Raw genomic sequence first — 27648 nt, 5'->3', positions numbered from 1 at the left:
AGAACGCCTGCTGTCGCTGTTTCACCATGTGCTGAGTGGCCCCTCTCATGGTGCTCGCTCGTGCGGCTACTGGGACTGCGGCGCATGCTGCATGCAGCTGCTGCCCGCGCCTGAGGAGTTAACAGGAAATTAATATACATAAAACTGACCTCCTTGCATTGAAACACCGCTCTTGAAATGTACTGCGCGCCTGTTTTTTCCTGTCAGAAGCTCCTCGTCGGGGCCGTTACTTCCTACGTACCTGCCTGCCACCCTTGTAGCCAGCGTCACTGTTTGAGCCTGGGGAAGTCACTGGAATCCGTCGAGCTCTCGGCGCTTGCTGGGTAGTGATTCGCGCTGATTCCTGGCATGCGTCTTGGATTCTTTGTGGCTTGGTGTTGAATAGCGGTGCTAGTCCCCGTTGCCGCCAGAAGGCATGCACTGTGTTTGAGCAGCGTGTCTGGTGCCAGCGGATTGTCAAACATCAAGGGCCACATGGGCGGCCCCCTGGGGGCCTCTCAGGCCCTTAGGGCCCCCCTGAGCGGCCATGTGCGCTTGCCGAATCCTCTGGTGTATCTTGACGTCTCCGTGGGCAGCAAGAATGCAGGAAGACTAGTCTTTCAAGTAAGGTGCAACTGCGGATCCCGCCATCGAGAGTCCACCCTTCTGCTGCTGCCATTGCTGCTGCACTTGTTTGCGCTGCACTAGAGCTTTCCTTTTGGCCTCCCTGCCGGCAATTCTCTTGCAGGCTGTTCACTGCTGCGTCTGCCGCAAAGTCTCGCAACTCAACTTGTGGTTTCGTGACCGCTCAGCTTTTTGCCGACCAGCTTCCGATCACTGCCGAGAACTTTCGTTGTCTCTGCACAGGTGTGCATGCCAGTAGGAGCCACAGCAACAACAGCGACAGCAGCTGCCTCTGAGGCAATGCGAACACCTGGCGAGAAGTGGCCTAAATACGTTTGCGGCAGCAGCGCCAGGTGCAACAACTACGGTTGCGCATTTGCTCTCTTTGGGTGTCGCTGTTTTTGTTGTTTTTGTGCATTAGGCGAAACTGGCCTGGGATACTATATGAGACCACGGTGGTACAAAGGATCTCCTTTCCACCGCATCATTCCGGGCTTCGTAGGTTTTCTGCTGCTGCTCCTTCGATTTTTGTGTCTCTCTTCCACTTATATGGACGTGGCGCTCGTTTGCCTGCGTGTCTGTGTGTGTGTATGTCTGTGTGTGCTTGTGTGTCTGTGTGTACTTGTGTGTATGTGTGTCTGTGTGTGCTTGTGTGTGTGTGTGTGCTTGTGTGTATGTGTGTGCTTGTGTGTATGTGCTCGGCTTGCATGCGGATGGTTCAGTTTTCCTACGCATTGGTAATAGTGGTGGTGTGCATGGGGGGTGGTTTGGTGGTTGTACTGCTGCAGATGGCCCAAGGAGGCGATTTCCACAGGGGAGACGGTTATGGAGGCGAGAGCATCTATGGGCAGTTTTTCAGAGATGAAAAGTATCTGTACAAGCATTCAAAACGCGGTGAGCTGCTGGTGGTGCTGCTGGAGCTCACCGCACGCCGTTGCCGTTCTTGCAAGTCAGCTGAGAGCGCAAGGGGCACCTCTCTTCTGCTGGATGTTGCAACGTGGTTTCAAACTTTCCGTGTCTCCCGAAGGCGACAGCGCCGCGACAGCGGCGGATTTCGCTGCTGCCCTTCACTCGCTGCCGCGTGAGCGTGCATCGCGCATGAATTCTGTTGATTTCCGAACTGCCGTAGGCCTTCTCTCGATGGCTAAGAGCAAGCGACACCGTCATAGTGCAAGCAGCCAATTTTTTATTACGTTTGGACCTTGCCATTGGCTAGACGGGCAGCACGTTGTCTTCGGGCAGCTGGAGGACGGCGAGCACACTCTGAGCCGAATTGAAGCTGCAGGCACCAAGACTGGGTGGGTGCGATGCCCTGTCACGATCTTTGACTGGTAGGTGCTGCCTGCTGCTGTTACCACTGTGGCTAGCGTTAGAGCGGTCTGGCTGTTGGCGCGCTGCGCTTCCTGGAGAACGCTTTGCGAATGCGTTGTTTGCGTCTTTCTTCTTGGTGGCGGCGCATGCATGCGGCAGCAGTGCCACCACGCGAGCTTGGTACTTACTGCTGATGCCACGACTGCTGCTGTTGGCGTGTGTGCAGCGGGGAGCTGCAGATGAACGAGTTGCGCAGAGTAGAGGCGGACGACAGCCGCGCGGTGCCGCCTCTGGAGAACGCAGGCCTTGTCTTAGACGTAAGCTTTTGCGGCTCTTGCTGCTAAGGGGCTCCGTGTTTGACGCCGCTGCCTCGAATACTGCTAGAGCCGTGCATTGCTGTTTGCTGTGTTGCAGCCAACGAACCGCCCTGAGCTGTACAGGCACCTGAGCGACACAAAAGTCCCCCCGCCAATCCCTGCTGAGGTACTGCATGCAGCAAAGCACAATTTCTAGGAGCAGCGCATTTTAGAGCTCCTTAGTGAAGCCACATGGATGGCCACGTAGGCTTTGCTGCGGCAACCGTCAGGACGCTTAGGCCTCTATTGGAGGCCTCCTGGTGATTCTGCACAGCGTTCCGCTCGCGCCTAAGATTTGAAACTGCTGCCTTGAGGGCGCATGCTGTTGCGTAATAGGCAACGCTCGCCGCAACAACGCATTTAGAGGAGCAGCGGGGTAGGCAGCCTAGTGGGCATCGTTTTCTCTTGCTCTGTAGGCACTACGGACTTGGAGAAGCGTAGTGTGCCGCTGAGGCTTTTTAGCTGTGGTTCTGGCTGGTCTGCATTGTTTGTTGACGGCTAAGCGCGAAACTCGTGGATTGCTTGGCATCCATGGAAGCAAGGCTTTACGGCACCTCCTGTAGAGGAAGAGGCGTTGGGACGTTGTGGGTAAAACAAGGGGAAGGCCCTGTCAACGGAATTTAGGCTTAACTGATTGTATCATGCAGCACAAGAGAGTTCGGCAGTCGAATTCAGATCCTGCAGTTGTAGCGGCGAGTACGCAGGAAAAGCGTGAAGGCTTCTCATTCAGCTGCAGCTCGTCTGAAAGCGCGACGACCTATACATGGGCAGAAAGTATATTTTGCTGTAGCTGCGCTTAGTGTGGTATATCAAAGGATTCTATACGAATATGCGCATATGGCAACCTTGAAGATGCCCACAGCACATATGCAAGTATGCAATGTATTAAAATTAGATAATAAAGCTATAGCCCTGCGTGATCTGCCGGGCATATGTGGGGCATGCACACGCACTGCTTCCCGCAGACAGTGGAAAATATATCCTTTTGTGTGTCCGCTTTACAAAAAGCCTTCGCATGCTTCCCCGTGAGACAGAGAGTTGCCACGTCGCACAGTCCTTTTGCAGCTAAGAAACCCGTTTATTTGTTGGCGTTGAGGGTGAGGTTCCTCTTCTTGATGTATTACCTCGACATCCTGGAGCTGCTGAATGCTCATTTCGCTGACTCCTTCTAAACCGCTTTTTTTTTCTTGCTCCTCAAAATCTTGAGGCTGTTGCGAGTCTTCCGACACCTGGGTGTCCTCCGGAGGGCTTTTCGGTGCTATCCACCGAAGAATAGGTGGGAGCAGCATCATCAGTGAATAGGGTTCGAAAACGTTCGAGGATACTGTTGTTGTGCGCGTGACATGATGAACAATCCCCCCGTTTCCTGGCTCTGTAAAGTCTCTGGTAACTGTGACAGTGTTACCAACTTGGGGAGGGGGGTTTTCAGAGGTACCGGAGGAGGCCCCTGAGGCACCATGGCTACTGGGAGCTCCAGAACCGCTGGCATTTGAACCATGCGCAGCACCATGCGACTGAGACAGTTGAGGTCTTCCCTGGTGAGTTGGGGTACTTGAGGTGCCTCCTCCAGAAGAACCTCCGTGGGAAGCGCTGCCTCCTTGAGAAGAAGCTCCGTGGGAAGTGCTGCCTCCTCCAGAAGAAGCTCCGTGAGAAGCGCTGCCTGCTCCAGAAGAAGCTCCTTGGGAAGTGCTGCCTCCTCCAGGGTGACCAGCTCCAGAAGCCCCATTTGCTGCTGCGCCTTTCTTTCCCAAAGCGAAAAGATGCGCTTTTGTGGCTGCAGCAGCGGCTGATTTCGTGGTGAGGCCTGTTGCGGTGCTGCTGGTCGTGCTGCTGCCTGTCGCTGCTGCACTTGTTGCCGTCGTTCCGCCGTGCTGAGCCGCAGTGGCGAGCAGCTGATAGCTTCCGGCTGTACCGTCGACTGCAGCGGCTGCTGCTGCAGTCCCCTTGGAGTGCAGAAGGTGCGCTAGGCCTGCGCCTTTGAGTAAGGACGCTCCTGACGTCGCTGCCGCCATCACTTTGTTGCCGCCTGCAACAGTAGCAGCGCCCTTGCAGCTGGCTGCAAGCGCTGAAGCTGCTCCTAAAAGGCCAGCGTACTCGATTGGCATCTTGAAATAGGTGTGTGTGTATGTGTTTTTTTTTGTTCTTCTACTCGTATTGGTGCTGGCAGTCCCAGCCCCTGCTTTTTCTTCGGAGCAAGGGAGATGTCCTTTATTTGCTTCAGTTGTCAGCGCTGTTTCTCTTGCTTAAGATGCGCCAGCGGGGGATGGTGGTGAGCTACGGCAGAGGGGGCTCCCGAGCGGTTTGTTTTGCTGCAGGTGTTGGGCCTTTTCCTGGGAAGCAGTCGATACCGTGCAATAACGCGTATGTGCGGTGCACAAGCGGCGGCAAAAGCACTGATCCTGCCCCAAGAAAGCTCCTAAAATAAGCTTTTGAAACTGATTTTTCCAGTGGGTGTGAATATCCCCGATGTGCGCAGGCCTCTGGGGTACACCGTTGCTCCCGCCCGCCAGCTTTTGCGTAGACTGGAGACATATGGGACAGGCGTTTGTTGCTGCTGATCCGAGCAAGATAGGAGCTCTTTATTCAATTTAGGCTTCTTAGAAAGAAGTGAAAGGAAAGAGGCCGACGGAGAAGGAAGAACGGGAAAGGATTTGGAGGCCGCTGGTTCAGTCGGCAACGCCCGCGTGTCTGAGCAGCACCGCCAGCGGCGCCACTAGCTGCTGCTGCTGCTGCTGCTGCTCTGCACTGCTGTGGCTCCAGGATCTCTCGAAATAATAAAACGAGAGGAGGTACCTCCTTAATTCTATTTCGAACTTTATATTCCAAAAATACGGCCTGTCCGCACGCCGTGCGGAACGCTGGCTGGTCACAAGGCGCAGCCGCCTCGGCACCGAACAAGCCTTGCTGCAACCCACGGGAGGGGGGCCCCACAAAAAGCCTTTACCCCGGAGGCAGTCTGGATGTTTGCCGCTTTACTGGCGAGCTTTTCTGCATTTAAGCCTTCCTTTCAAGCCTCGCTTCCGTCTGCTCTAAGGTCTTTCCCCCAGTGCCGGCTTGGAGCTCCCTGCAGGTGTCTTGCGCATGGCTTCGATTGCTGGAGGCGCGACGGCCCCTGCTGCCGACCCTCCGAATGTGTTTGCCTCCTTTAAAGCCCCCTACACACCGGACTCCATTGAGGCGTGGAGTCAGCATGCTTCTGCTGCTTTGCGTTTCCGCCTCCTTGCAACAGCAAACACTGCAGCCGGGGAGTCGCCGACTGCCGCATCCCCTGTTGGACGCAGCACCGCCAGCAACGCATGCAGCGATGACGTCTTCGTAGTTGGTATGTACCAGTTCGACGAGTCAACAAGATCTCGCTCGGGGGGCCTCTCCTTTTACAGTGTTCAGCCTCCGCGGGGGCACCCAGCAGCACCAAGTCTGGATATCAGAGAAGTTCTGCAGCATTCGACTGACGCATTCGGCTGTCTAGACGTGCGGTGGCTGTGCGGCGGTGCTCAGTGTTGCTACAGCTGCTGCACTCGCAATAACGGACTCTCGGTGGGCTGCCGGCAGCCTCGATTTGCAAAGCCACGAAAAGCGCTGAAACACCTTTAGCTGCTGCTGTAGCTTCTGATTTAGGTGTTACTTTAGCTGTTACTTTAGCTGTTACTTTAGCTGCTACTTTAGCTGCTGCTTTAGCTGCTGCTTTAGCTGTTACTTTAGCTGTTACTTTAGCTGTTACTTTAGCTGTTACTTTAGCTGTTACTTTAGCTGCTGCGTTTCCAACATTTCCATCGATGCTGCTATTTCTGTGCCTGCAGCTGTGTCATGACGAGTTTGAGGCGCCGCTGGCTGTCATTGGCTCCGACTGCGCTTTGCATGCATATAGGGTGACTGGGAAGCCCAGGTCGGAGGAGTCAAGCAGCGGCAGCAGCCTAAGCTGCACGCACACCGCTAAAATTCCCGTGCTGTCTGATCCAACGAGAGACCAAATAGGCCTTTCTCTCGATGCACTTCACAATCAGGCGCAGTACGTTCCGCTGGTTGCTGATGCTGCATAGGGCTGCATGTGCAACCTTGCCGCTGCTGTTCTTGTGTCGAGCTCCAGTGCTGTTTGTGCTGCGTCTTCTACCACTGCAGATTTATTGCAGTCACTTGCTCGGAGGGCAGTGCTGCTGTAATATCCGATTTACAGTTCCTGTCTATTGTCTGGTGAGCTTTACCTCGTCTGATGAGGCTGCTAGCTGCGCTCCGGTAAATCACTTTTTCACGTTCTCTGTTGCTTCCGCTACACTATGAGCTGTCCCTACCCTATCTATTGCCTCTTTGTGTGAAGGCGTGTATGTGCGTCTGCTGTTGCTCCTTCAGGAAGGCTCATGACGCAGAGGCATGGACTATTGCGGTCAGTCCGCATTGTAATGGCAACCTCATCGCCACGGGTAAGCCAATCCTTTGTATGCATACCATATATATGTATATATATTATATGTACATATATTGACACACACCTTCACCTGCAGAGGCGAAAAATCAGCACCTAGCTCTGTGTTCTTGCTCACACTGCTATCATAAAGGCGGCAGCATCTAACTGGCAGCAGGCCGCCATGAATTGGTGTGTGCGTCTCTTGATTTGTGAGTTCAGCAGCTGGCAATTTTTGTTAGTGCGACCAGCCTGTATATCCTTGTTAAGCAGATCCCTCTGTGGCATGTTTCCCTCTCTATTTGTACGTAAGCTCGGCTTGCATGTATTTCAAAAATGAGTGTAGGAGCTGACGACTGCAAATTGCGTCTCTGGGATATCCGAGACGGCTGCCGCTCTGCGGCAGCAGAGGGGAATTTCGACAGCAGCAGGAGCAGCACGGAGAGTTTCCCCTCTTTACAAGGAGAGTGCACCCGGAGGCACTCCATGGGAGTTACTTCGGTGTCCTTCGTTCCGACATCCCCCTCGCTCCTTCTCTCTGGAAGGCAAGAGATTTTCTGCTCGAGAGGCTCTTTGCGCGGGCTCAATCGTTTTCCTGTAGAAGGCCGACTCTTGCTTTTAAGAAGCATGTTGCGAATCCCACGACACATTGCCTGTGCCTCTGCGTTTGGTGCTTCTCTGCATTCTGCTACAGCTACGATGGCCACATTCGTTGCTTTGACTTGCGGAAGCTCCACCATCCCCTTTACGAAGTTGAGGCTTCTGGAGGCCTCTGGAGGCTAAGATGGACTTGGGGTTCCTCTGAGAGCGTGACAGGGGGCCCCTTCCTATTAGCTGCTTGCTGCCACGGGGGCTGTGAAGTGTGGCAACTACGCACTGACGGTAAGCACTTTCTCTTCATGCACCGATTTGTCTACCATCTCCGTGAAAGAGCACTTCAACAAACGCTTTCAGAGAATTGCATCCCATGTTTCGTGATGCATGTCCCTACAGAAGACAGCAGCTCCTTTTCCCCGTTCCAGCGGGTGCTGCAACTGCAGCCCCACGAGTCTATGACATACGGCATCACACAGCTCTGCTGTCTGCCTCGAGAGCAGCTTCAACAACAACAGCAGCTTCAACGGCAACAGCAGCCTCAACAGCAACAACAGCAGCTTCAACAGCAACAACAGAAGCTTCAACAGCAACAACAGCCTCAACAGCAACAACAGCACCAGAAGAGTAGGAGAGTGTTGCCTTTCATTGGTGCCTCTGTCGGGTTCTACGACAAGAGTATTTGTTGCTGGCAAGACGCAGTCCCTGCTGTTAGTCACCGGGAACACCAAGCGAACTAAGCGCCCTCCCAGGGTGTCCTAAAGGCGTTTTTGACAAAAGAAAAAAGTTGGAATTTTGTTCGCTGCAAAGTGCTGCTCCTGACTTTAGGCTACGTCAGAGGAGTATCTGGGGTGTTGTGATTTTGGCGATGCAGTGAGGCAGGAGCAGCAGTCAGCAGCACCAGCGCTGTCGCCGTTGTGGCCGGGAGTCTCCAAGGGTTACTCTAGGCGATACTGGTAGGTAGGTGGGGGCAGTAGCTGACGTACATAGCAACGGTGGAAGTACCTGCTGTTGTGCCGGCAGTGCGGTGGCTGCTAGTGCTGCAGGAGCAGCTAGAGACACAGTCAGGGGGCTAGGGACGGGCAGACTATAGTACGAAACTGGTACAAAAGGCGTATCCAACGGCCTTGTCCAGTAAACAGGCCCTAAATTATCCCCATATACTGCCGTAGAGGGGCCCCCAGCTGACCCTTGCAGCATTGGTGTTGTTGCAACCGAAGGGCACCCACCATTGCAGTCCCATACGGGAGGATACTGCTGCCAGCTGTAGTTTCCTGTAGCATCACCGGCACAGCGAATTTCTGGGGGCAGCGTCAGGCGCAACAGCAAGCGAGGCAAGTGAAGCAGAGGCAGCAGCAGTAGAGGCACTGCTGCCAACGAAGCAGTGCACACTAGGGACCCCAGATTTCCCCCCTCCTTTTGCAAAGTTTATGGAAGTATCCCGGGTAGAGATGGGTGAAAGAAAAGTTGCTTGCCTGCTTGCTGGTGCTGCTGTGTGAGCAGCTCCTGCTGCTGCTGCAGCGCCACATGCTGCTTCTGCTCAACACTTTTAGTGGCCCCTATGGCCGACTCTTCCCCACCAATGGAGTATCCAGAGGCCTGCTGCAACAGGATTTGGTCTCGTTGCTGCTGCAGCAGCTGCTGCTGGAGGGGCTCCATCAGCACACCCACGGTTCCCCTTGATGGCTACAGCTGTTGGATGCCAAGAGCGCCAATGTGTGCAAATGCCGCGGCTGCTTCAGGTTTCTGTGCGTCCCTCCGCTCAATGACCTCTCTCGTTCTTGTTTTTATCGCGGCTTCAGGTGCTTCTTTAGCACAGCAAGCTGATCTGTGAAAACGGCTAGTCGAGCAACAGGAGTGGAGGCGACAACAATGCCGGCCACGATGTCTGGTGGTTCCGAAGACAGTAGCAGGGTGAGTTTAGCCTAATAATTGCGCAGAGGCATCGTGAGCTGCATTAAATTTCAGCTGTTAACAGCAGAGGCAGCAGCACTAGCAGACACAGACACCGCCGTCGGGGGCTGCGGGTGACCCCCAAGGCTACCGCAGGATCAGAGACATACGACCGCAAGGTACTGAAACGTGAAACGCCTCTACACTTAATTTTTTTTGCAAATGCAACGGCTTCTACTGCGTTTGCAACTACCCCTCGTATGCGCTGCTGCCTACCAGCGGCAGCGGAACCGCAGCACTGGCATCTTCACCAGCAGTGGCAGCAGCAGTAGCAACAAACTCGCCAGATCTATTGAAGCAGCGTACCAATAAATATTCTTTCATGCTACAACTGTTGTTCTACTTGCTTTTGCTCTTGTTGTGCTATCTGATATCATTGCTGTTGCTGCTGGTGCTACTGCTACGTCCAGAGGAACCTCGATTTTAGAATTGGTAAATATGCGGTAATACAAACTTTTGGATACTGCTACCGTAACTGCATCTTGCTGAGTGCTTCTGTTGCTGTACCCTTGCGATTTCTCGAATGCTCGGGAGGATCTTGGGAACCAGGTTTAAACAAACGCGCTTGCAGCAGAAAAGGGATTTGAGATAGAAACTAAGGTGCTGCCTTCGATCCAATGACCCAATTAAAAAATAGAGGGAGCTACTTCTGTGCTCGCATATGTTGCACACGCTGCCTTGCGATCTCTCCTGTTCGCTTGGCGTGGAAGGGCGTCCCTGCGTTTGCACCCGACGGCGTTAAAAGACAAACACACAAAGTATACGCTGAACTTTTATCAAGAATTCGCTGCGTGTTCACTGCATTGGCCATCCATTATTCCATTATATGCATAGCACTGTTGGGATGTTTTAATGCTTGGATCATGTACTTTGCATGTGACGGGTCAGGCCATATCTTTCTTGTGCAGGAAAAGCAGTACCATGGTACTTTCTACTGCCCTGACTAAATTTAGTTTTAAATTGGTAAGCAGGTGACTGTTTGATTTTGGCTATGTCTGTATCGTGTTTATTGCCTAGAATTGTTAGCCTGGAATGATACGAAAACATATTGCATGCGTATTCGCCAAGTGGTAAGTGCAACAAGCTGTAAATGCTCGGATACCGAGAGGGTGCAGCTACGCAGACCCTCATTGTCCCTATGGCCTCATATCATAACCCTGAGAGGCGCGGGCACAGGAAGGATGAAGTTTTGGTGAAAAAATCCTCGATTATTCTCTATCAAATTTATTTTGAGTCTGGACTCAAGCGTCTTTCTAGACTTCGGATAGATCGTTACACTTCACACCTAAGAGTCCTTAGGGCTCCAACCTGTGGGAATAGAGACAGCTAGCATGCGCGATACTGCAACCTCCTAGAACTGGGAGCACTCCTAGCTAGTTGTACATTGCATTCATCCCACACGCACACAACCTAGCGTGGTAAGCTAACAATCCTTCGAATGAAAAAGACATTTGAACAGCCAAACCAAGTATCTATACCCAAGCAATTTGCTGCATCAAATAGATTTTATGCATTAGAACGTGTCTAGATGTAGCTTGGTCCGCTGAACCTTCCCCTTCAACCCTGTCCTGTTTCAAAGCGCGCGCTCTCCTGCCCTGTTCTCTGTTGATCGAAACCAACCACATGCAGGAGGGCGGATGGCTTCTCACCCCATCTCTACCATACACGCAGCCAGAGAACCCAAAAAAAAGTGCGAAATGAAAAGCACAAAATAGATGCGTCAACCGCTGAAGTGGAACAGAAGGAAAGAAGGACACATATGCTGGCAAGCAACGTACGGCGGATCAAACAAACACGACGGTGGCCGCCTGATGGCCCATTATCGCTCGATCACCAAAGTAGGTGAAAAATCTGCAACCAAAGAAGACAAGTAAGTGGCAAAAGAGTGTCGAAATACCCACTAGCTCAGCAGTATATCCATGCCTCAAAAAGCAGTATCCGCATACCACTACAGCCGACACGTTCAACATATTCTATTTCAAAGCAAGAATCATGTAGAGACAACATGGCTGGGAGTGAGTGCACATAAATTTGAGTGTAGTGAATACCTTGGAAGTAGCAACCGGCAACTTTTAAAAATACTTCTAAATGAACGTAGCTGTTTCGGGTCGAGTATGATCTGGGAAAGTACTCTTGCCGGGAAATGCAAGGAATTCTGTTCGCATTGACTAGCATTGTAACACAAATAGTGCTACGCAAAAATTTGCCCGCAATACAGCCCGCAACTGGTCTTCCGTCAACCACTGGGCTTGCGGGTCCCCACCCCTTTTCGCTTGAACTTCCGTCGTGTCCGTCCTCGGCAGCGAGAGTCCTAAAATTCAGCACGTACAAGGCTCCCCGTGGGGAATCCGGCCCCTTCGGGTCACCTGCTTATGGCAAAGTTTGCGAGTGACTTGAAGATTTTCAAAATGTTTAAGAGGTAACCAGTACAGATAAACCTGTAACACCGCCAACTTTGGGAAAATCGATAAGGTAATTAGCAGCATACACCCGTGAGAGGGTTGCAAAAGCTTCTGGCTACTTGCTCTCAAATGTCTCAGTCTGATAACATTCTGTTGCCCCTTGTACACCCTGACAATCCACCACGACCAACTATGCAGATAGCAATCCACCACCGCTTATCATTCCATGCACGTATCTCCTATGCTTTGCAAATATATTTGTGTGCACCATACTGTGTTTTCCCACATATTTCTGCAGCCAAGAGTAGATGCTGGCCCTGGACCATGAGGTCCACGCCTGGAGCGGATTGGGGCTCCTTGTATGAGACCATCGATGGGAGAGAGTAAGTGGGTAGACGAATAGTTTGTTGTGTTATACGCCCACTTAGCACGAGGGCTAAAAGCAAAACACACAACTGGAACTATGTAGTCACAAAACTGCAAATACTACAGTGCAGTGCGTTAACGTGCTCTCTCTGTCCGCGTTTCTCAAGGTGGATTGTGTGGTCACCTTAATGTCAATGTGTTGGCCGTCCAGAGAGTCACGCCAGAATGCATTAACAAAATTCGGATCTTTATGCGTAATGGAGTTCCTGTTGACTCCATTAGGGGCCCAGGAATTACGTGAAAATTATTAAGCGACTTCGTGAAGCCGTGACCCAACTAGAACAAAGGAGGCTACGGGCATTTTCGCTGAGCCAGTCGACAACGAAGTATACGCTATCTTGACCCTTGACCTTCGGTAGTCCAGCAATTGTGCACAAGACAGATCAGTGCATATTTTATCTAGAAGCAAAAAGGCTTTGCGAAAGCTTTGGTTAAGGAGACTTGCCAGGCCTCAGTTACCAAAGATTGAGGAATGACAGTGCATGCTCCATTGCTGCGCTATGCGACCCGGGCCACCAAAAGAATAGTGAGAGCGTCCTTACTATGATGTGAATTTCATTATGGCCTGAAAGACATAGTCATGTGCTGTGTGCGAAAGCAACGCTGTGGGAGAAAATAGACGAAGTCGGCGCTTCGTTGTGGAATACAGCTGGTCATGCTACTCGTGGTAGTGCTTCACCCTGCTGCCACTCTAAATTTTGGCAGAATGGAGGGCTTATGCTCTTAGAGAGCACATCTACTGCGCATCGTTAAAACCAACTTCAAAGAGTAAGTCAGTGAAATGTCGCGAGAGCTCAGCAGCGACGAATTCGCTAATGCCCTACATATACTTCACCGTATAGTCACACTACCGTGACCCCAACGCCAGCGAATCACCCCAGGACTAGTAAAGTCCTGAAACCCTTCCTAAGGTGCATCAAAAACTGATGGACTGTCTGGCCTACAAACGGATGCCTATTCAAATACTGCGGACAATTTTCCTGCTTCCCACCACACCGTGAAGAGCTCCTTTTCCCCTAGTCTATACCGCTGTTCGGTTTTGATGCTGAAAGATAATAGAATCAACAGCTAAGTCACTAGCATCAGCTGTTAGGAGCTTATTTGGGCAGTGCAAGGACCGGAGGTGCTGGTATGTCCCCAATAAGCATTCTTCATGCGACATCAGGCTGCGTCGTCCAGGTCATGGAGTATGCCTTCTCGAGCTGATCAGTGAACGGGGCAGCGCTAGGACCGTTATTGCGGTAATAGCTTTCTGGTCTAATATGGTAGCTCAGAGAATTTCTCAGGGTCCTTTCGGGTGCGCAAAAATGAATGGTTCAGTTTTAAACAAAACTGCCTCAATCCCTGCAAGCGAAAGCAAAATTCAAGCACACTTGTTTTTGTGAAACACACTTTTGTGGCCCCATCCACTACCTTTTATCTCGCAACAGCTGAAGCGCATGCCGTAGGTGATGGAAGTGCTCTTGACAGCTCGGGCTGAACAGTCGGTAGTCGTCCGTGTAGAAATCGACGGCCACCCACCGCTTCCTGGGTGGCTCGCAAAAGCCCCAATAGTCTTGGCATTGTAGTTCGGCTGCGGTGTTGGCAAGTCCAAACAGGTATACTCGAGTTTGTCAATGTAAGAGTTTGTCAATGTAAGAGTTGCACGCCGTTTTGTTGCACTCATCCGGATGAATGGGGATTACTACGGGGGCACCTGGTTGGAATCGAATGTCAAACAGACTGCTGATCTCTTTACTTCGTCAATTACTTCGTTCATAGTGGCAGCGAGAATCCCTGCTTCATAGCGAACCTGTTCAGGGGCCTAAAAATAACAAAATGAGCCAACGTTCCTCCTTCTTCGGCTCCAGTACTGGGTTATGCCCAAAAAGCTGGTCTGGCTCTGCGTTTTGCGCTTCTTTACCAAATTGCCATCCGCCTGACGCTCAGTTTCCTCTTCGTGCTGTGGGAACCTCTATTTCGAGGAACATGGCTTGAGGCTAATCAAGAGATTAGCAACACCGGCACCTGGACGACCAGCTGGTGGCTAACCTGCTGGCAGCTCATCACTATCCAGCACAACCTCGAACAACTCCTTGATATTTGCCCATCCCTACTGTCAGGAGACTACACTAAGGAAGCAACTGAATTTCCCTAACGATGGACCTCTTCCGAAATCGTATGACGCCTGGATGTTGAGAATCATCTCCCCCAGATGCACTGCTGAGGCGCCTTCACGAAGGCCCTACCTCACCTTGTTGAAGTCCCGATTGTATGCCGCTCACAGTGAATGAGCTGAACGCTGCTTCTTCAAGGCGCTTCGGCACGCACAAAACTCGAACGCGAGAAGCTCTGCCCCCAAGTGTGCCTTTAATCGGGTTACACTTGGCATTCCCACGATAACGCAGTGGTACGCAGGTCCAACATAAAAGTATTTGACGATGTCAATACGACAGGATTCTAATTAAGAGACGCACTTAGCGGCAGCACCCTTGCGAATTCGTGCGTTCTGCCGCCCATCAACAAGCCAGAGTATTAGGCACTGCGCGAACGAGTTAACATGCAGACTGCACATTTGCGTCGTCTCCGATTTAAACAACCGCTTGCAACCCAGTGACAAACAACGCCAGCGATTTCGAACCATTTATGTGCGCTTGCATCAGCGCAAAGTTGACCGATGGAAGGTACCCAGCTTTGGCTATGTCCATCGTAGCCCCCTTTAAGGCTCCACAGCCTCTGTCAGGGCATTTTCGGCTTCCCTGATGTGCCTTCTTTGCTCGTCAGGCATCCTGCTTTGGATATACCCGGTCCCACAGTTCAAGTTCTTTGACTTTTGTATGCTTGTGTAATTCCGGATTATCTGATGCAATTTTCCACAATGGGTGCACGTGTGTCGCTGGGAAGCTGCTTGCCACTGATAAGTACGCTATTCGTCTACATTAAGGCTTTCGCAAGCCGAACTTTCATATTTCGTGGCATCCCAACCTATCGATACATTCTCCTGCTTCAGAATTCTTCGCTCTCTCTAGCTTGCTGTTGCGCTGATCGCGGGGGCTCTGCTAAACAACATGAGCTGTAGTAGTCCCTTCAGGTTGGCGACAACCTGCTAACGATTTGAGTTATACTGTAAGTATTTCTGTCTCTAACAATTATTTCTGCACGGAAAACTCGTTTCCTTTGTCTTGGGGAGCAAAACGCGACGTACATTGCCAAAACGCTAACGATGCCATCGGAAACCCGGCCATCCTTGCGGCCGTCACACTTTACTGGTCGTACAACCCCACCGACGCATCCTTAAGCATTGTCTGTTGACGAATCATGCGTTTCTTCCAGCTACAGAGCTGTTGCGTTCATATCACCTTGCATGCCGGCCTCTGCCGCTCAAACAGGCATAGTGTCGCCGTCTACCTCCACCGCCAGACGGCTTTTTCCTTCCGTATGTTGTCCAATAATGTGACTTTTGAAATCACGAAAATGATTTGATCGACCCCAGAAAACAATTGTGGGGGCTTCTGACACCCCACTGCATCTACAGTCCGTAGATAGGACGAGAGGAGAACTGAACCACTGCATTGAACCACGACGTGCTACCTACTGCAGCTGTCTATTGAGGAAACTCTGTTTATGGAAAGTTGACTTCTGAATTACTGCAAACGTAACAGAAGGCTGTTAGAATTTATTCAAGTGCACCTTCTTTCCCCCGCCAGTGCCCCTCCAAGTTCCAGACATAAGGGAAAAGGGTTGCCAAATATGCATGTATCTACGCCCTTTAAGCACTTCGCACCTTGACTCCTGGCTGCAGAAAGCATCTAGCGCACACGGCCACAACATTGCGTCTTCATGTAGCATGATAACGGTACTCCGCAACAAACGAGATATGCAGGCAGACAAACGAATAAGTCAGTTTTTAGAGAATTCTAGGCTCAATCGAACTAGCGCAGTCGCTTGTTTCTATGTGTAGAACATCATGCTGCTACAGCTACATGCTGCTCTACAAGAAGTTAGAGAGTATCTCGGATTTTCCGACTTGTGCCCTGCCTGAGGGACATAGTGGAATGGCAGACAAGCAGGAGAGTGTCAGCATTAACGAAAAAAGTAGAACAATTTCTTAAAATTGGGCCGGTAGTTTGTTACCGCATGTGATAATTAGGAAGAGGGTCGTCGCAGTGTATTATAGAAGCAGTAAGATCCCGCCACGGGAAATCCGTTGGTCTATTTTCATCCTGCTTTCAGGGATAGGGAAATGGTAGTTTTACGAAATAGAACTTGTGTAATATTGGCTTTCTGATTTTAAGCGGGAAAGACGCAGGAACACATACAAGACAGCAGCCAGCTTTTCACCCGTGAGCCGCGTACCGCGCTCAACGTAATAGCGGCTGCTTTCAGTTTGCCGGCTGTGAGGACCTATAATTACACATGCTTGACTCAACTATTAAGAACTAGCGGAAAATATCATTCGAAAATCATAAAATGCACAAACGTCACCCTGCTGCCCTCCACGCCGACGGCCAGGTTGACCTTTTACGCGCATGCAGCGGCTGCGCTAGTAGTGGATACGGCACTTACATTTGTTGCTTTTTTACCCCCTAGAAATCCAGCCGCCAATGTGCGATTCAAGTAGTGCCACACCCGTCTTCTCTTTATGGCAAGACCGCTTCTAGCGCCATAGCCTAGGCCAGCACACGCGAACGGGGACGTCTGTATTTGGCTCACTTTTATTCTTAGAAGGAGGCGCTGTTTCATGCGAAGGTCGCTGGCAAGCAGCTCTGCTACCGCCTCGAGACGGCGGAAATACTTGCTTGGCAGCGGTCCCCCTAGCATGGACTCTCCAGTGCTGCAGTCGAAGCAGCAGCTCAGCGGCAGCCTTGAATCCACGAAGCCTCCTAACAACACACCAGCGCTCTCAGCAGCAGCTGCAGCATAAGCTGTCTTTGAGGGTGGAGGGGGGAGAGGTAGGCGCACGCCAGCAGCAAGAATTGCGGCGGAGTTGGTCTCTAGAAACCGTGTCGGAAGGATTATGAACCGTCAGCTCTTCGGTAAGAGAGTCTTTCTGTTCTTGCGATGTGCATCAGCTCCAAATTCCTTTCGTATTCTTCAAGGGCTAACGCCGCAAGGTTACGGCAGGGAGGGCTTTCGGTTTGGAGGGACCAGCTCGCGATTCTTAAAAGAACTGGTGTTCACTTTGACCAGTCAAAGGCTGAGGGTATATGTGTATGTGTATGTATATGTGTGTGTATGTGTTCGTGTACATACATATATATATATGTATGTATGGGTGTATGTGTGATCGAATATGTGTACGCGTGTATGATTGTGTACAAATATGTGTGTGTATGTGTTCGTGTACATACATATATATATATGTATGTATGGGTGTATGTGTGATCGTGTATGCGTGTATGCTTGTGTGTATACATGTGTGTGTATGTGTATGTGTGTGTATGTGTGTGTGCTTTGCGTCAGCCCTGGAGAGATTCAATGGCAAAGTGGAAGACGAAACCTCCCTGGAGCGCCTGCAGCGATTTGCGGGCAGCAAAGTGAGTCGGTTTTGTATTTAGCTGCTATGACTCCGTGTCGCTTGAGTTAGATTCCAGACATCTAGCGCTTGGGGGGGCGGAGTGAACCTGACTACGAGGTTTGCTAGTCAGTGTTGCGCGTAGAGCGAGCTGCATTTTTACGGCGCAGCAGCCAGGTAGCCCTTTCGGGTGGCATGTTGGCTAGCTAGCTGGCTAGCTAGCTGTTGGCTAGCTAGCTGGTGTCCCTTCGCCCATCAGCGGCTGCTTTTTTTGTCGGTATGGTGGCTTATGGAAGGGAGCAGAAGGGCTGCAATTGCAGTTTTCCGATTTGAGCGTATCCCGCAGAGGCGTTTGAAAGTGTGCGCCTCGTGATGCCTGTGTGGCTCTTCTTGGAAATGACGCAGACAGCGGGGAAAAGAGGCGGAGGAAAAAGGGGGAACTTCCCTAGGCACAGACTTTTCTGCAAGCCCGCACGCAGCCTTCTTCACAGCCGTGTTTTGTGGTGTGTGCTTCTGTGACAGCTTGCTTCCCAGCGGGTGCTGGCTGCAGACTTACTGGTGGAAGTTTTGTCAGAAGGCGCAGCAGCAGCCGAGCGCCTCGACGTGCTGCAGCTGCTGCAGCAGATAGCTCGCTTGGGGCCCCAGCAGCAGCAGCAGCAGCAGCGGCAGCAGCAGCAGCAGCATTGCCACGCCCAGCAGGATGGCAAGTGCAGTGCTGCTGCTAGCACGAAGAAGAGCTTCTCCTTCGTGCCTTATGCGCTTGGAAAATCGATTGCGCGAATGGTGTTGGGGGGGGGCCCCCAAGAGGGGAGGCTGCAGGGGGGGCCCCCCGGAGGGTTCCTCGATGACAGGGCAGCCAGAGAGGCGCTTTGCGCTCGCGGAGGAGATATTGCTGCATGCGTCATTCAGGCGAATCCAGACAGAGGGTAGGAGCTGGATTTTAACTGGGTGGTTCTGCAAAAGCTCGCACGGAGACTGGACGCTCACGGGCGGCTCGCACCGACAAGGCCTCTTTGTGATTTGTGCGCAGGTACACCCAAGTCTGCGAGGAGCTGCTGCCTTTTTTCGAGGGGCTGCTGCATGCAGCAGAAGACTCGCAAACCAGGAAAGCAGCCGCTGATGCGGTCCTGCTAATTGGCACGCACATGAGGTGACTCGCGTCGAAAGTCTTTTTCAAGCGTCCACAGCGCCTCTTTTCTTGCCTTCCTCCTTCTCGCGTTGCTTCCCGTCTCCCTGCTCCAGCAATCCGGACAGAGAGAAGCAGCAGATCTCGAATTTATTTTTGTGGCTTGTGTTTAGGCCCTCTGAACGCCTCACGTTCCTGCTGCCCGTTGGAATTCGTTTATGTCAGTGCATGGAGAGCTCGCGTCTGCGCTGCCTATCCTGTCCGTTTCTGCACTTGCTCTCCGAGTTGTTTTCTTGCGAACTGAGACCGCACTTGCTGCTGCCGCAGCTGCTGTTTTTGGCTCATGAAGACGCTGATGCAGAAGTTCGTGCTCTCGCCATCAGACACCTCGCTGCAGTGAGGCCGCTTCTGCTTCTGCCACGCGCGTGTTTTGCTCGAGTGCTGTTTTTGCCACTCCGTGTGTATTAGCGCTTGCGATTCCCGCCTTTCGCTGTGCATATGTTTGCATGGAAGGCGTGCTGTGGAACCTGTGTGTTGCATAACCAGTGTGTTTGTTGGGGGTGGTACTGCCCCTGCTGCTGCTGCCCCTGCTGCTGCTGCTGCTGCTGCAGATGTCTCCGGGGTTGGAGGTGGAGGCAGTTGAGCATCGCGTGCTGCCTGTCGTGTTGAATGCGAAAGTGGAGGCGTCAGAGTTGGGGGAGCGAATAGCGGCAACTGCATGCATCTTTGATCTGGCCAGGGTATGAATGCCGCCAGACAACAACACCGCTGCTGCAGTTGCTGTTGCTGCAGTTGCTGCTGCAGTTGCTGCTGCAGTTGCTGTCAGCCGTAGCTGGCCTTGTTGTGCTGCCTTTCAGGAAGAAAAGAAGGAGAAAAAGCGAGCGAATGCTTCTGCCGCTAGAGCGAACCTTAGAACGCTTTCACTACTTGTGCAAACAGATGACTATGCCATGGGGAAGGGTCTGTGTGCCTCTGCGCAGTCTCTCCCTGGTGGCATCTGCCTCATGACGCTTCTGCCTGCGTTGAGAAGTTCCCTGGAAGATAACCATCCGTAAGCGCTGGCTGGTCATTGCTAGTGCTGCTGAGCCATTTTTCCACTCCCATCGGCGGGAGAAGCAGCTCGCAAAGCAGTCCAAGAAGAGCAGACTCCCCCGCAGCGGCTGTGGCATGCATCGCTGCATCACCATTGCGCAGAAGGTTGATCGACGGGCAGTCATAGCGGCACTCGTTTTCTCCCCAACTGCTGCTTTGTTTGGCCTGCGCTGCTTGCAGCTGCGTCCGTCTGGCTGCGAAGCAACAACTCTGCTTTTTCCTGACTGCCGTCGCTCAGTTCTTAGATCCCTCTGCTGCTCTTGTTGCTATCCGACAGCAGCAGCAGCAGCAAGGGCGTCAACACAAGGGATGCCACTACCACCACTTCGAAGCAAAAGCCATTCAGCGTCCGAGGACTGACAACAACAGCGACAGCACCATCACGCGCAATCGCTTTGCTGCTGCTTTCCCTCCTACAGTTGCTCCTGCTGCTGCAGAAGAAAGGACAGGAGCAGCAGACGCCACAGCAACGTCTGCTTCTGTAGTGGACACCAACAGAGACAGACAGGAGAGAAACGCAGCTACAGACAATGCATGCGTAGGAGAAGCATTAGGAGAAGCATTAGGAGAAGCAGCATTAGGAGAAGCAGCATTAGGAGAAGCAGCATTAGGAGAAGCATTAGGAGAAGCATTAGGAGAAGCAGCATTAGGAGAAGCATTAGGAGAAGCAGCATCAGGAGAAGCATTAGGAGAAGCATCAGGAGAAGCATTAGGAGAAGCATTAGGAGAAGCATCAGGAGAAGCATCAGGAGAAGCATTAGGAGAAGCATCAGGAGAAGCATTAGGAGAAGCAGCAGGAGAAGCATCAGGAGAAGCATCAGGAGAAGCAGCAGCAGCAGCAGCAGCAGAAGCAGCAGCAGAAGCAGCAGCAGCAGCAGCAGCGTCTTTGCAGGGCTTGCTGGATGTGTATGAGAGTCTGGCGTCACCATTTCCAACAGAAGAAGAACTGAATGGAGGAGGCAAGCTGCCGATGGGGGACTGCCTCCGTGCGATATCGGGTTAGCGCTTGTTGCTGCTCCTTGCAAAGACGACTGCATTTTTTTGAAAATGCCAAGAACGTTGCAGTTCCGGCAAGAAGTTTGCGGTTTGGGAGTTGCACTATTTTCTCAAAATGCGCTGCTTGTGCTGCTCGTGCTGCTGCTCGGGGGCAGCAGCGCTTCGCTGTGTGGTTTGGGTTTGTTTGTTGGTGTCGCTGCATCGCAGACAGATTCACGGAATTGTCTGTGCGGTTGATGCGCCTGCAGGAGAGGCAGTGTCGAGCATGTCAGAAGCTGACATGCGCGTGGACTGCTGCTGTTGCGCGTGCTGCCTCGCCATGCAGCGCCTAGTGTCTTCGCACGCTTTGCTTGAAGCCTTTCCGAGCCGTTGGTCGACGGGGGCAGCCTCGACCGCAGCTGCAGCGGCATCTTCCCTCGAGGCTGGCAAAAGCATGCTGCTGCCTATCTCCGCTGCAGCGTGTTGCGCGTTTACGTTCGCAGCAGCAGCAACGGCGGCAGGGGGTGCGTTGTGGCCTTTCTTGCGAGGCTGCATGCACAAGCTAGTCACGCATCCATGCATGTTGGTAGGTCCTTTCACACACGCCGCAGGCTGATCTAGCAGCGCGGCAACGCCGCCTCCACCCTTCTGGTCTGGTGCACAGGATGGGAGGGAGGTGCATGCAGTAGGCAAGAACACGAGCAGCCTCAGGAGGAGCGCAGCAGCCGGCTTTTTCCGCGAAAGCGCCATGAGAAACACATATCCCTGCACGCCGGTCTGCGGGCGAGTCGCTCTCCCAATCCTTCTTGCCTTTTCACGAAAAAAATCAATCAAAGAGCGCTGCAGAACACAAAACATCTGAGGAGGCTGCGACGTTCGTCTCAGGTGAGGAAGTCTATGGCGGCTTCGCTCTTCATGGCTGCGGAAGCGGCACTTCCCCCGAATGCGAGGTGTCTCTGCAGCACGCCTGCTGCAGCTGTTCCCCCCCCCAAATGGCAGACTCAGGGTGTGAAAGAGCAACAGCAGCAGCAACAACAGCAGCAGCAGCAGCAGCAACAGCAACAGCAGCAACAGCAGGAAGCGAGCTATGCCACCTGCAGCAGATGCGCTGGGGAGCGTGAGTTGCGCCAACAGGAATTTTCTGGCGCAGCAAGGTGCCTCCTGAATGACAAAGACCCCATAAAGGTTTGTCGTGAGGATTTAGGTGGACACGTCCAACACTCTACCTGGTAGTTTCAGGATAGGAAGGACGTTGGGGGTTGCTGTGTGTGTGTGTGTCTGTGTGTGTGTCTGTGTGTGTGTCTGTGTCTGTGTGTCTGTGTGTCTGTGTGTCTGTGTGTGTGTCTGTGTGTCTGTGTCTGTGTGTCTGTGTGTCTGTGTGTGTGTGTGTCTGTGTCTTTGTGTCTCTGTGTGCGTGTCTGTGTGTTTGGCGGGCAAGGGGCACATAGGCGTTGACACAGGAGCTGCGGCGAATTGTTCTGCATGTATATGTATCTGTATATATATATATATATATATATGTCTATGTGTATGTGTATATGTATGTGTATATATGTATGTGTATATGTGTATGTATGTGTATACATGTATGTATGTGTATACATGTATGTATATGTATATATATGTATGCGTATATATATATATATGTATGTGTATGTATATATGTAGATATTTTTTTTCTGATTGACGTGTTGTTGGTGGTTTGAATCGTGGTTCTTCGCAGCTCGCTGCGGCAGCAACTGTAGGGCTGCTGTTGCGTCCTCTTCCTTCGGCGTCTCGGCATCAGCTTGTCACTGTAAGGCATTTCGAGAGTTGTTGAAGGGTCCTTTTGCTGGTGTTTTCATGTAGCGCCTCTTGAGGCATGTGCAGGCTCAAGGAGATGACCAGCGCCATTTGAAGTGGACAAGATTTGAGGGAGTTTGGGGAGTCAGTTTCTTGGGGAGCGTCAACCCACGATATTTCCTAGGAATATATGGTTATTATATATATACGTATATATGCATATGTATATATAGGTTTGTGTGATGGATTTATGAATTTTTCTTGTTTTGTGCAGTCTCTCGCGGCTGCCTGCGCGTCATCGGGGAACCGCTTTTCAATTCGTCTGACTGTAGCGCAGCAGCTGCAGCACCTCTTCGCGTTAAAAGACAGAAGCCTTAGAGGTCCTCTGCTCTCTCTTGCCTTCTCGTATGCATCCCCACACCCTTTTTGAAGCAGCTTTTTCTGTTTTGCCGAGGTGGGGGCATAGCATGGCACAGCATGGCCTGTGCCTGTGGCATATGCTGGGGGGTCTGCGTTGGCGCTGTCTGTTTCTTGCAGTGCTGTCACTGTAGTCGTTCTTGTTGCTGCTGCTGTTGCTGCTGCTTCCGCAGGCTCCTAGAAGATCCTGTGGCGTTTGTGCGACGCACCGCTTGCCGCTGTGTGCCTGCGCTGATTGGATGCTACTGCCCCTCGCTGCTGGATCTCCCGCAGCCTTTGCCTCCTGTGGAGACGCTGCTGCAGCAGCAGCGGAGGCGCGCTGACAGCAGCAGCTGCACGGACGGAGACGGCCGAATTCGAACCTCCGAAGCGGAACGGGAGGAGGAGGGCGACTTCTCCAGCCTCACGTCAGGAGAGGAAGTGCAAGTTGTGCAAAAGCTCTTGGAGCGGTTTGCCAGGTGCGCCGTCTGCGGCTAGCCGTCAAATTCTGCCTGTCTTGTAGCTGCTTTTTAGGCTGTTTCTTGCGCCTCGAAATCGCACATGGCGCCTTCTAGGGGATCGGTGGGCAGGCACTACGTGCGTTGTTACACAGGGCACCCTGCTACGCGCTGCGGCAATTATTTGTCTATGTCTGCGATGGACTTATACGGTAGGCGAGTAAGAGAAAAAGTTTTCCCCTGCTGCAGTCATGCACCTGGAGCCGTTGAGCCATGCTGTGCCGTGCTGTGTTGTGCCTTCCTCTTTTGAATGTAATGCTCACTTTTCTGTGACTTTTTCGCCCTTGCCTACTAGCCACCTCCGCCTCGTGCAGGCTTCCCCACCATGCGCTGCTTCACGAGAAGAGGCGTTCATGCCCTTGTCAAACTAGATTCAAAAATTCGCGTAGACACCGAGGCGCATCTTCTGCCAGCGCTCTCCTCCCCCCCCAGGGGTCATGCCCATGATGGGTTGGCGTTTCTCCGTGCTCCTTGAAAACAATGGTTTGGTAGTGGTGGGGGGTGGTCGAGATGCGTTTTTAAAATATTTTTTGAATAAAATATATACGTACATGCAATATATATGTATATATACATGTACATTATATGTGTATAGATATATAAACATGTACATATACATATATATATATATATATGTATACTGAAACAACGGCATCCGTTGGACCGGCCTTCTTCATTGTGTGTTTGCGTTAATGCCTTTTTAGGCATCTCTCGCTATCCTTTTTCTGCCTGTATTTTCTTCGTTCTCTAGCGCGTCTCTCTGCGGACGCTGTTTCGCTTGTTCGTCTCTCGTGGGTGAGGTTGGTGGGGCCTCACATCAATGCCCCTTCGGGCAAACTGGCGAAAGACGCACTTGTACGTCGAGACACTTGCGAGCTTGGAGCCGACACAGAATGCCTGAGAACTTCCCAAGACTCTTGCGATCTGCGGGCTGCCCCTCATCCTTTCTGGCTGCGATTTGCGGGGTGTCTCTGCAGCTTGTATGCGCAGCAAAAGGGCTGCTCTTGACAGAAAAAGACAGAGAAGTGCTGCAGCATCTCCGCTGCTGCTCACTCCACGCGGATGCTGACCTGTGCGTCACCGATGGATTTGACTTGGAAGATTTGCAGGCTTGTAGCCAGCAGCAGGAGCGCAGGAAGGGTGAGGGGGATGTGCTGCTGCTGATGAATTCACCTCAACCAGTCAATGAGCTGCATTCGAAGGAGTCTCCAAAGGAAGAGAGCAGCACCACCCCGAGAGGAGATGCGTCGTCAGGTAGGGGCGCACATCCCTCGAAAAATTACCTTCTACTTTCTCTGGACTCAGCGCCTTAGCAGCAACAAGACTCGCTCTAACGTTGCTGCTACTGCTGAAAACACACACACACACACACACACACACACACACACACACACATGTGCGCGTGAACTTTCCTCCTTCCCTCTGTTTTTCCTCCCTCTCTCGCCCCTTTTTCCCTCCCCCATACACACCTCCATGTGGCCTGTGCATGCATTGCACTGCGTTTGCTGCAGTCGTGGCAGCTCTCCCCTCTCCCCGCGCAGCTGGTGTTTGTGCCGATGATGAGGTGGAGCCTCAGCAGCACCTGCCGCTGGAAGCCGCCACGGGAGGTGCACGTGAGCTTCCAGTCAGTGCCGCGAGATTCGCAGCGATGGATGTCACGGCAGCAGGAGCGGCAGCTGCAAGAGACGCGCCGATAGACACAGGCGCATGGGGGGGAGCTACAGAAGCAGCAGGTGGCTGTCGACCTCGTTTCCTCTCCGAGACAGACGAAGAGTTCGCAGTCACGCTCGTCCCCCCCCCGTCAACGCCACGTTCTCAGCAAGGATCGCTAGAGGCAACAGCAGCACCCGCTGCAACAGGTCCAGCGAAAGCCATGCAGCTGCAAACGTCTTCAGAAGCAGACGCAGCCTTGCCACGAGTAGGGGGGCCCCCTTCATCCGTGTTAGGGGGGCCCCCCGTGCAGTGTACAGATGCGTCTTCAAGGCAGCAGCGCCGTGGAGGCCCCTGCAGATCTGCAGCCGCAAGATCGACTGTGCCAACTTCCAGGAGCCGCAGCAGCTCCCCCCTGCGGTGTACAGACTTCGCAGCTGCTGCAGCCGCAGTAGCAACGCAGCAGCTGAGACTGAGCAACGATTGGCCTCAATGCAGGAAGTACAGCTCCGCAGAGAGCACGAGCAAGGATCGGCGACAGAGAAGAAGGGGGGGCAGCAACGGCAAGAAGCGCGAGAGTCTCTCCGCAGAGTCTTTGGGCAGGGTACTTCTGGACGACGCCGGGGGGCCCCCCGCCCCCCAGGGGGGCCCCTCGAAAGGCTTACAAGAACCCCTGCGGGATACGCCGGAAGAATTCCGAGATCGCACAGAAGACGCCTTGGATATGCTCCTAGGACTGCCTTGCTCGGGGAGGGAAAAAGACGAAGCCGCTGCAGAAGCGGCTGCCGCGTTCGCAGCCGAGGCGACCGCTGCGAAGACGCTCGAAGCGGCAGAGCAGAAGGCAGGGCTGTACTGGAATTCTGCCATACAACAGCAACAGCAGCAGCAGCAGTCAAGGCCGACTGAGGCTGCCTTCTGGTCTATCTCAGAAGATCGCGCCAGTGTGCAGGACGGAGAAACGTCCCCGGCGGTTTTCCGAGAGGAGGCGTGCAGGGGGGGCCCCCCAGAAGGGCCCTTTGCGTCCACTTTTAGCCCCATAGATTTGGATTTGTCCTAGTCAGTTGCTTGGGTAGTGTGTTTGTTTGTGTGCTTGTACGGATGTGCTTGGGGCGCACGGATGCCGCACGGCTGCTAAGGGAGAAGGGCCATATCTACGAGGCGCTTCTTTTGGGGAGAAAATGCCGTCTTACACTGCTCTAGCGGCTAGGGGTGGTGCACGCTGCGGCAGAAGAAGCAGCGCTGGCAAGAAGGGGTAATGGTGGTGATGGTGTGCAGTGTGCGTCGTTGCTTGCACAAGAGGTACAGTAGTTCGCCACGCGTGAAGGGGCCCTTAGAAGGGGCCCCCTGCTATCTCTCTCTGCTTGGCCTCATTAAATAGGGGGTGCAGCAGCAGCAGCTGCCCCGCGCGCGACATGCAGTAGACGGGGGTTGAGGGGAGAGCAGCAAGGGGCTAGGAAGACGCACTTGAGCCGCACAGGCTACCCTCGCAGCACGGCAAACGTCTCCCACCTCTCTCGGCCTAAACTCTTAGGAGGAGTGCCGCAAGAATGAGAAAAAAGCAGGGCAGCAGCATCCCGAGAAGGAGAAAACCCCCTAATCTCAGCCTCTTGAAAGTGGCATCTACCAAGGTCGCTTCTTGGAAAGCACACCCGCTCGATTATTCCCGTGCGAACTTAGAGTACAGGCACCTAAAGCCGCTCTTCTGAGCGCTTCTGCGTCTTCCCAGAGGGCACATACATACGCACACGCTTCCCACCACGCGCACGCATTTGCATCAAGCAAAGAAAGAAGACGCGCACCAACAAAGAAAGGGGCTCCCCAAGGGGCGAGGCTGCGTTGGCTCAACGCTAGTCAGAGCAGCGTATCGCACGCGGCAGCCGCTCTACTCCTTGGAATGCGCCCGATTGGCTGCCTTTGTCTCAAGCAAAAGCTTCAGCTGCTCTTTGTACGCTGCTGCCTCGGCTGCAGCATTCGCGTGGTGCTGTGGCTTCTGCCGTTTCTTCTGGAGGGGGGCCTCTTGGAGCGCGCCGCGTGCATCTCGGTTGTGCTGCCCAAAAGAGCCTGTTGCCAGCTCAGCCCTGAAGGTCACCGCAAAGACGCACCAACAAACGTTTTTGTCATCTGCGCTTGAGACAACAAAACTGCTGCTTGAGACAAGAAGACTGCTGCTTGAGAAAACAAGAGGAGGCCGAGGGAGGAGCGGAAGGCACAACACGGAGGGGGGCAACCGAGTGGGAAGGCGGCTCGCTTCTCCCCCTCTTTAAAAAACAGAATTCCCCAACGCAACAAGGCGCAACACGAAAAGGCCTCAAGGCGCAACACGAAAAGGCCCTTAAGGCACAACATGAGAAGGCCCTCAAGGCGCAACACGAAAAGGCCTCAAGGCGCAACACGAAAAGGCCCTCATGGCACAACACGAGAAGGCCCTTAAGGCGCAACACGAGAAGGCCCTTAAGGCACAACACGAGAAGGCCCTTAAGGCACAACACGAGAAGGCCCTCATGGCACAACACGAAAAGGCCTCAAGGCACAACACGAGAAGGCCCTTAAGGCACAACACGAGAAGGCCCT

The 27648-nt window shown here is 52.8% G+C and overlaps 4 protein-coding genes across 4 annotated transcripts; 3 read left to right on the top strand and 1 right to left on the bottom strand.

The window, feature by feature from the left end:
* Positions 1-474: 474 nt before the first annotated feature.
* LOC34623706 (peptidyl-prolyl cis-trans isomerase A2) lies at positions 475-1938 on the top strand. The gene is made up of 5 exons (XM_026337145.1): positions 475-603; positions 792-846; positions 1025-1101; positions 1392-1497; positions 1733-1938. Exons 1-5 carry the CDS (start codon positions 475-477, stop codon positions 1936-1938), a joined length of 573 nt encoding a protein of 190 aa, XP_026192930.1.
* A 1330-nt stretch (positions 1939-3268) lies between these two features.
* On the bottom strand, positions 3269-4375 carry LOC34623707 (spore coat protein SP96). Its single transcript, XM_026337150.1, has 2 exons — positions 3964-4375; positions 3269-3846 (listed from the first exon to the last, which is right to left on the bottom strand). Exons 1-2 carry the CDS (start codon positions 4373-4375, stop codon positions 3269-3271), a joined length of 990 nt encoding a protein of 329 aa, XP_026192935.1.
* A 976-nt stretch (positions 4376-5351) lies between these two features.
* LOC34623708 lies at positions 5352-8356 on the top strand. The gene is made up of 6 exons (XM_026337149.1): positions 5352-5807; positions 6071-6279; positions 6618-6688; positions 7016-7371; positions 7824-7994; positions 8228-8356. Exons 1-6 carry the CDS (start codon positions 5352-5354, stop codon positions 8354-8356), a joined length of 1392 nt encoding a protein of 463 aa, XP_026192934.1.
* Positions 8357-16493: 8137 nt separating this feature from the next.
* Positions 16494-21347, top strand: LOC34623709. Its single transcript, XM_026337148.1, has 11 exons — positions 16494-16548; positions 16749-16862; positions 17487-17560; positions 18061-18464; positions 18569-18688; positions 18838-19060; positions 19276-19404; positions 19522-19715; positions 19937-20140; positions 20695-20840; positions 21001-21347. The coding sequence occupies exons 1-11, from the start codon at positions 16494-16496 to the stop codon at positions 21345-21347; spliced, it is 2010 nt and encodes a 669-aa protein (XP_026192933.1).
* Positions 21348-27648: the final 6301 nt, after the last annotated feature.

Source organism: Cyclospora cayetanensis, unplaced genomic scaffold (assembly GCF_002999335.1).
Source record: "Cyclospora cayetanensis isolate NF1_C8 unplaced genomic scaffold, CcayRef3 CcayRef3_contig_168, whole genome shotgun sequence".
Classification (NCBI taxonomy): Eukaryota; Apicomplexa; class Conoidasida; order Eucoccidiorida; family Eimeriidae; genus Cyclospora; species Cyclospora cayetanensis.
The sequence above is the reverse complement of the archived record's forward strand: the minus strand, read 5'-3'. Positions and strand labels throughout refer to the sequence as shown.

What these genes read in the sequence shown, in the direction of transcription:
- LOC34623709 (XM_026337148.1), top strand. Translation starts at nt 16,494, where the DNA reads ATGCACAAACGTCACCCTGCTGCCCTCCACGCCGACGGCCAGGTTGAC. An exon ending in GCATCTTTGATCTGGCCAGG is followed by an intron (nt 19,405 to 19,521) that starts GTATGAATGCCG and finishes GCTGCCTTTCAG; the next exon opens with GAAGAAAAGAAGGAGAAAAA. An exon ending in TCCCTGGAAGATAACCATCC is followed by an intron (nt 19,716 to 19,936) that starts GTAAGCGCTGGC and finishes CGCTGCTTGCAG; the next exon opens with CTGCGTCCGTCTGGCTGCGA.
- LOC34623706 (XM_026337145.1), top strand. Translation starts at nt 475, where the DNA reads ATGGGCGGCCCCCTGGGGGCCTCTCAGGCCCTTAGGGCCCCCCTGAGC. An exon ending in CTTTCGTTGTCTCTGCACAG is followed by an intron (nt 847 to 1,024) that starts GTGTGCATGCCA and finishes TTTGTGCATTAG; the next exon opens with GCGAAACTGGCCTGGGATAC. An exon ending in ACCGCATCATTCCGGGCTTC is followed by an intron (nt 1,102 to 1,391) that starts GTAGGTTTTCTG and finishes GTACTGCTGCAG; the next exon opens with ATGGCCCAAGGAGGCGATTT.
- LOC34623707 (XM_026337150.1), bottom strand. Translation starts at nt 4,375, where the DNA reads ATGCCAATCGAGTACGCTGGCCTTTTAGGAGCAGCTTCAGCGCTTGCA. An exon ending in AGCTGGTCACCCTGGAGGAG is followed by an intron (nt 3,847 to 3,963) that starts GCAGCACTTCCC and finishes CTTCCCACGGAG; the next exon opens with GTTCTTCTGGAGGAGGCACC.
- LOC34623708 (XM_026337149.1), top strand. Translation starts at nt 5,352, where the DNA reads ATGGCTTCGATTGCTGGAGGCGCGACGGCCCCTGCTGCCGACCCTCCG. An exon ending in CTCGCAATAACGGACTCTCG is followed by an intron (nt 5,808 to 6,070) that starts GTGGGCTGCCGG and finishes CTGTGCCTGCAG; the next exon opens with CTGTGTCATGACGAGTTTGA. An exon ending in ATTCTGCTACAGCTACGATG is followed by an intron (nt 7,372 to 7,823) that starts GCCACATTCGTT and finishes CAACAACAGCAG; the next exon opens with CTTCAACAGCAACAACAGAA.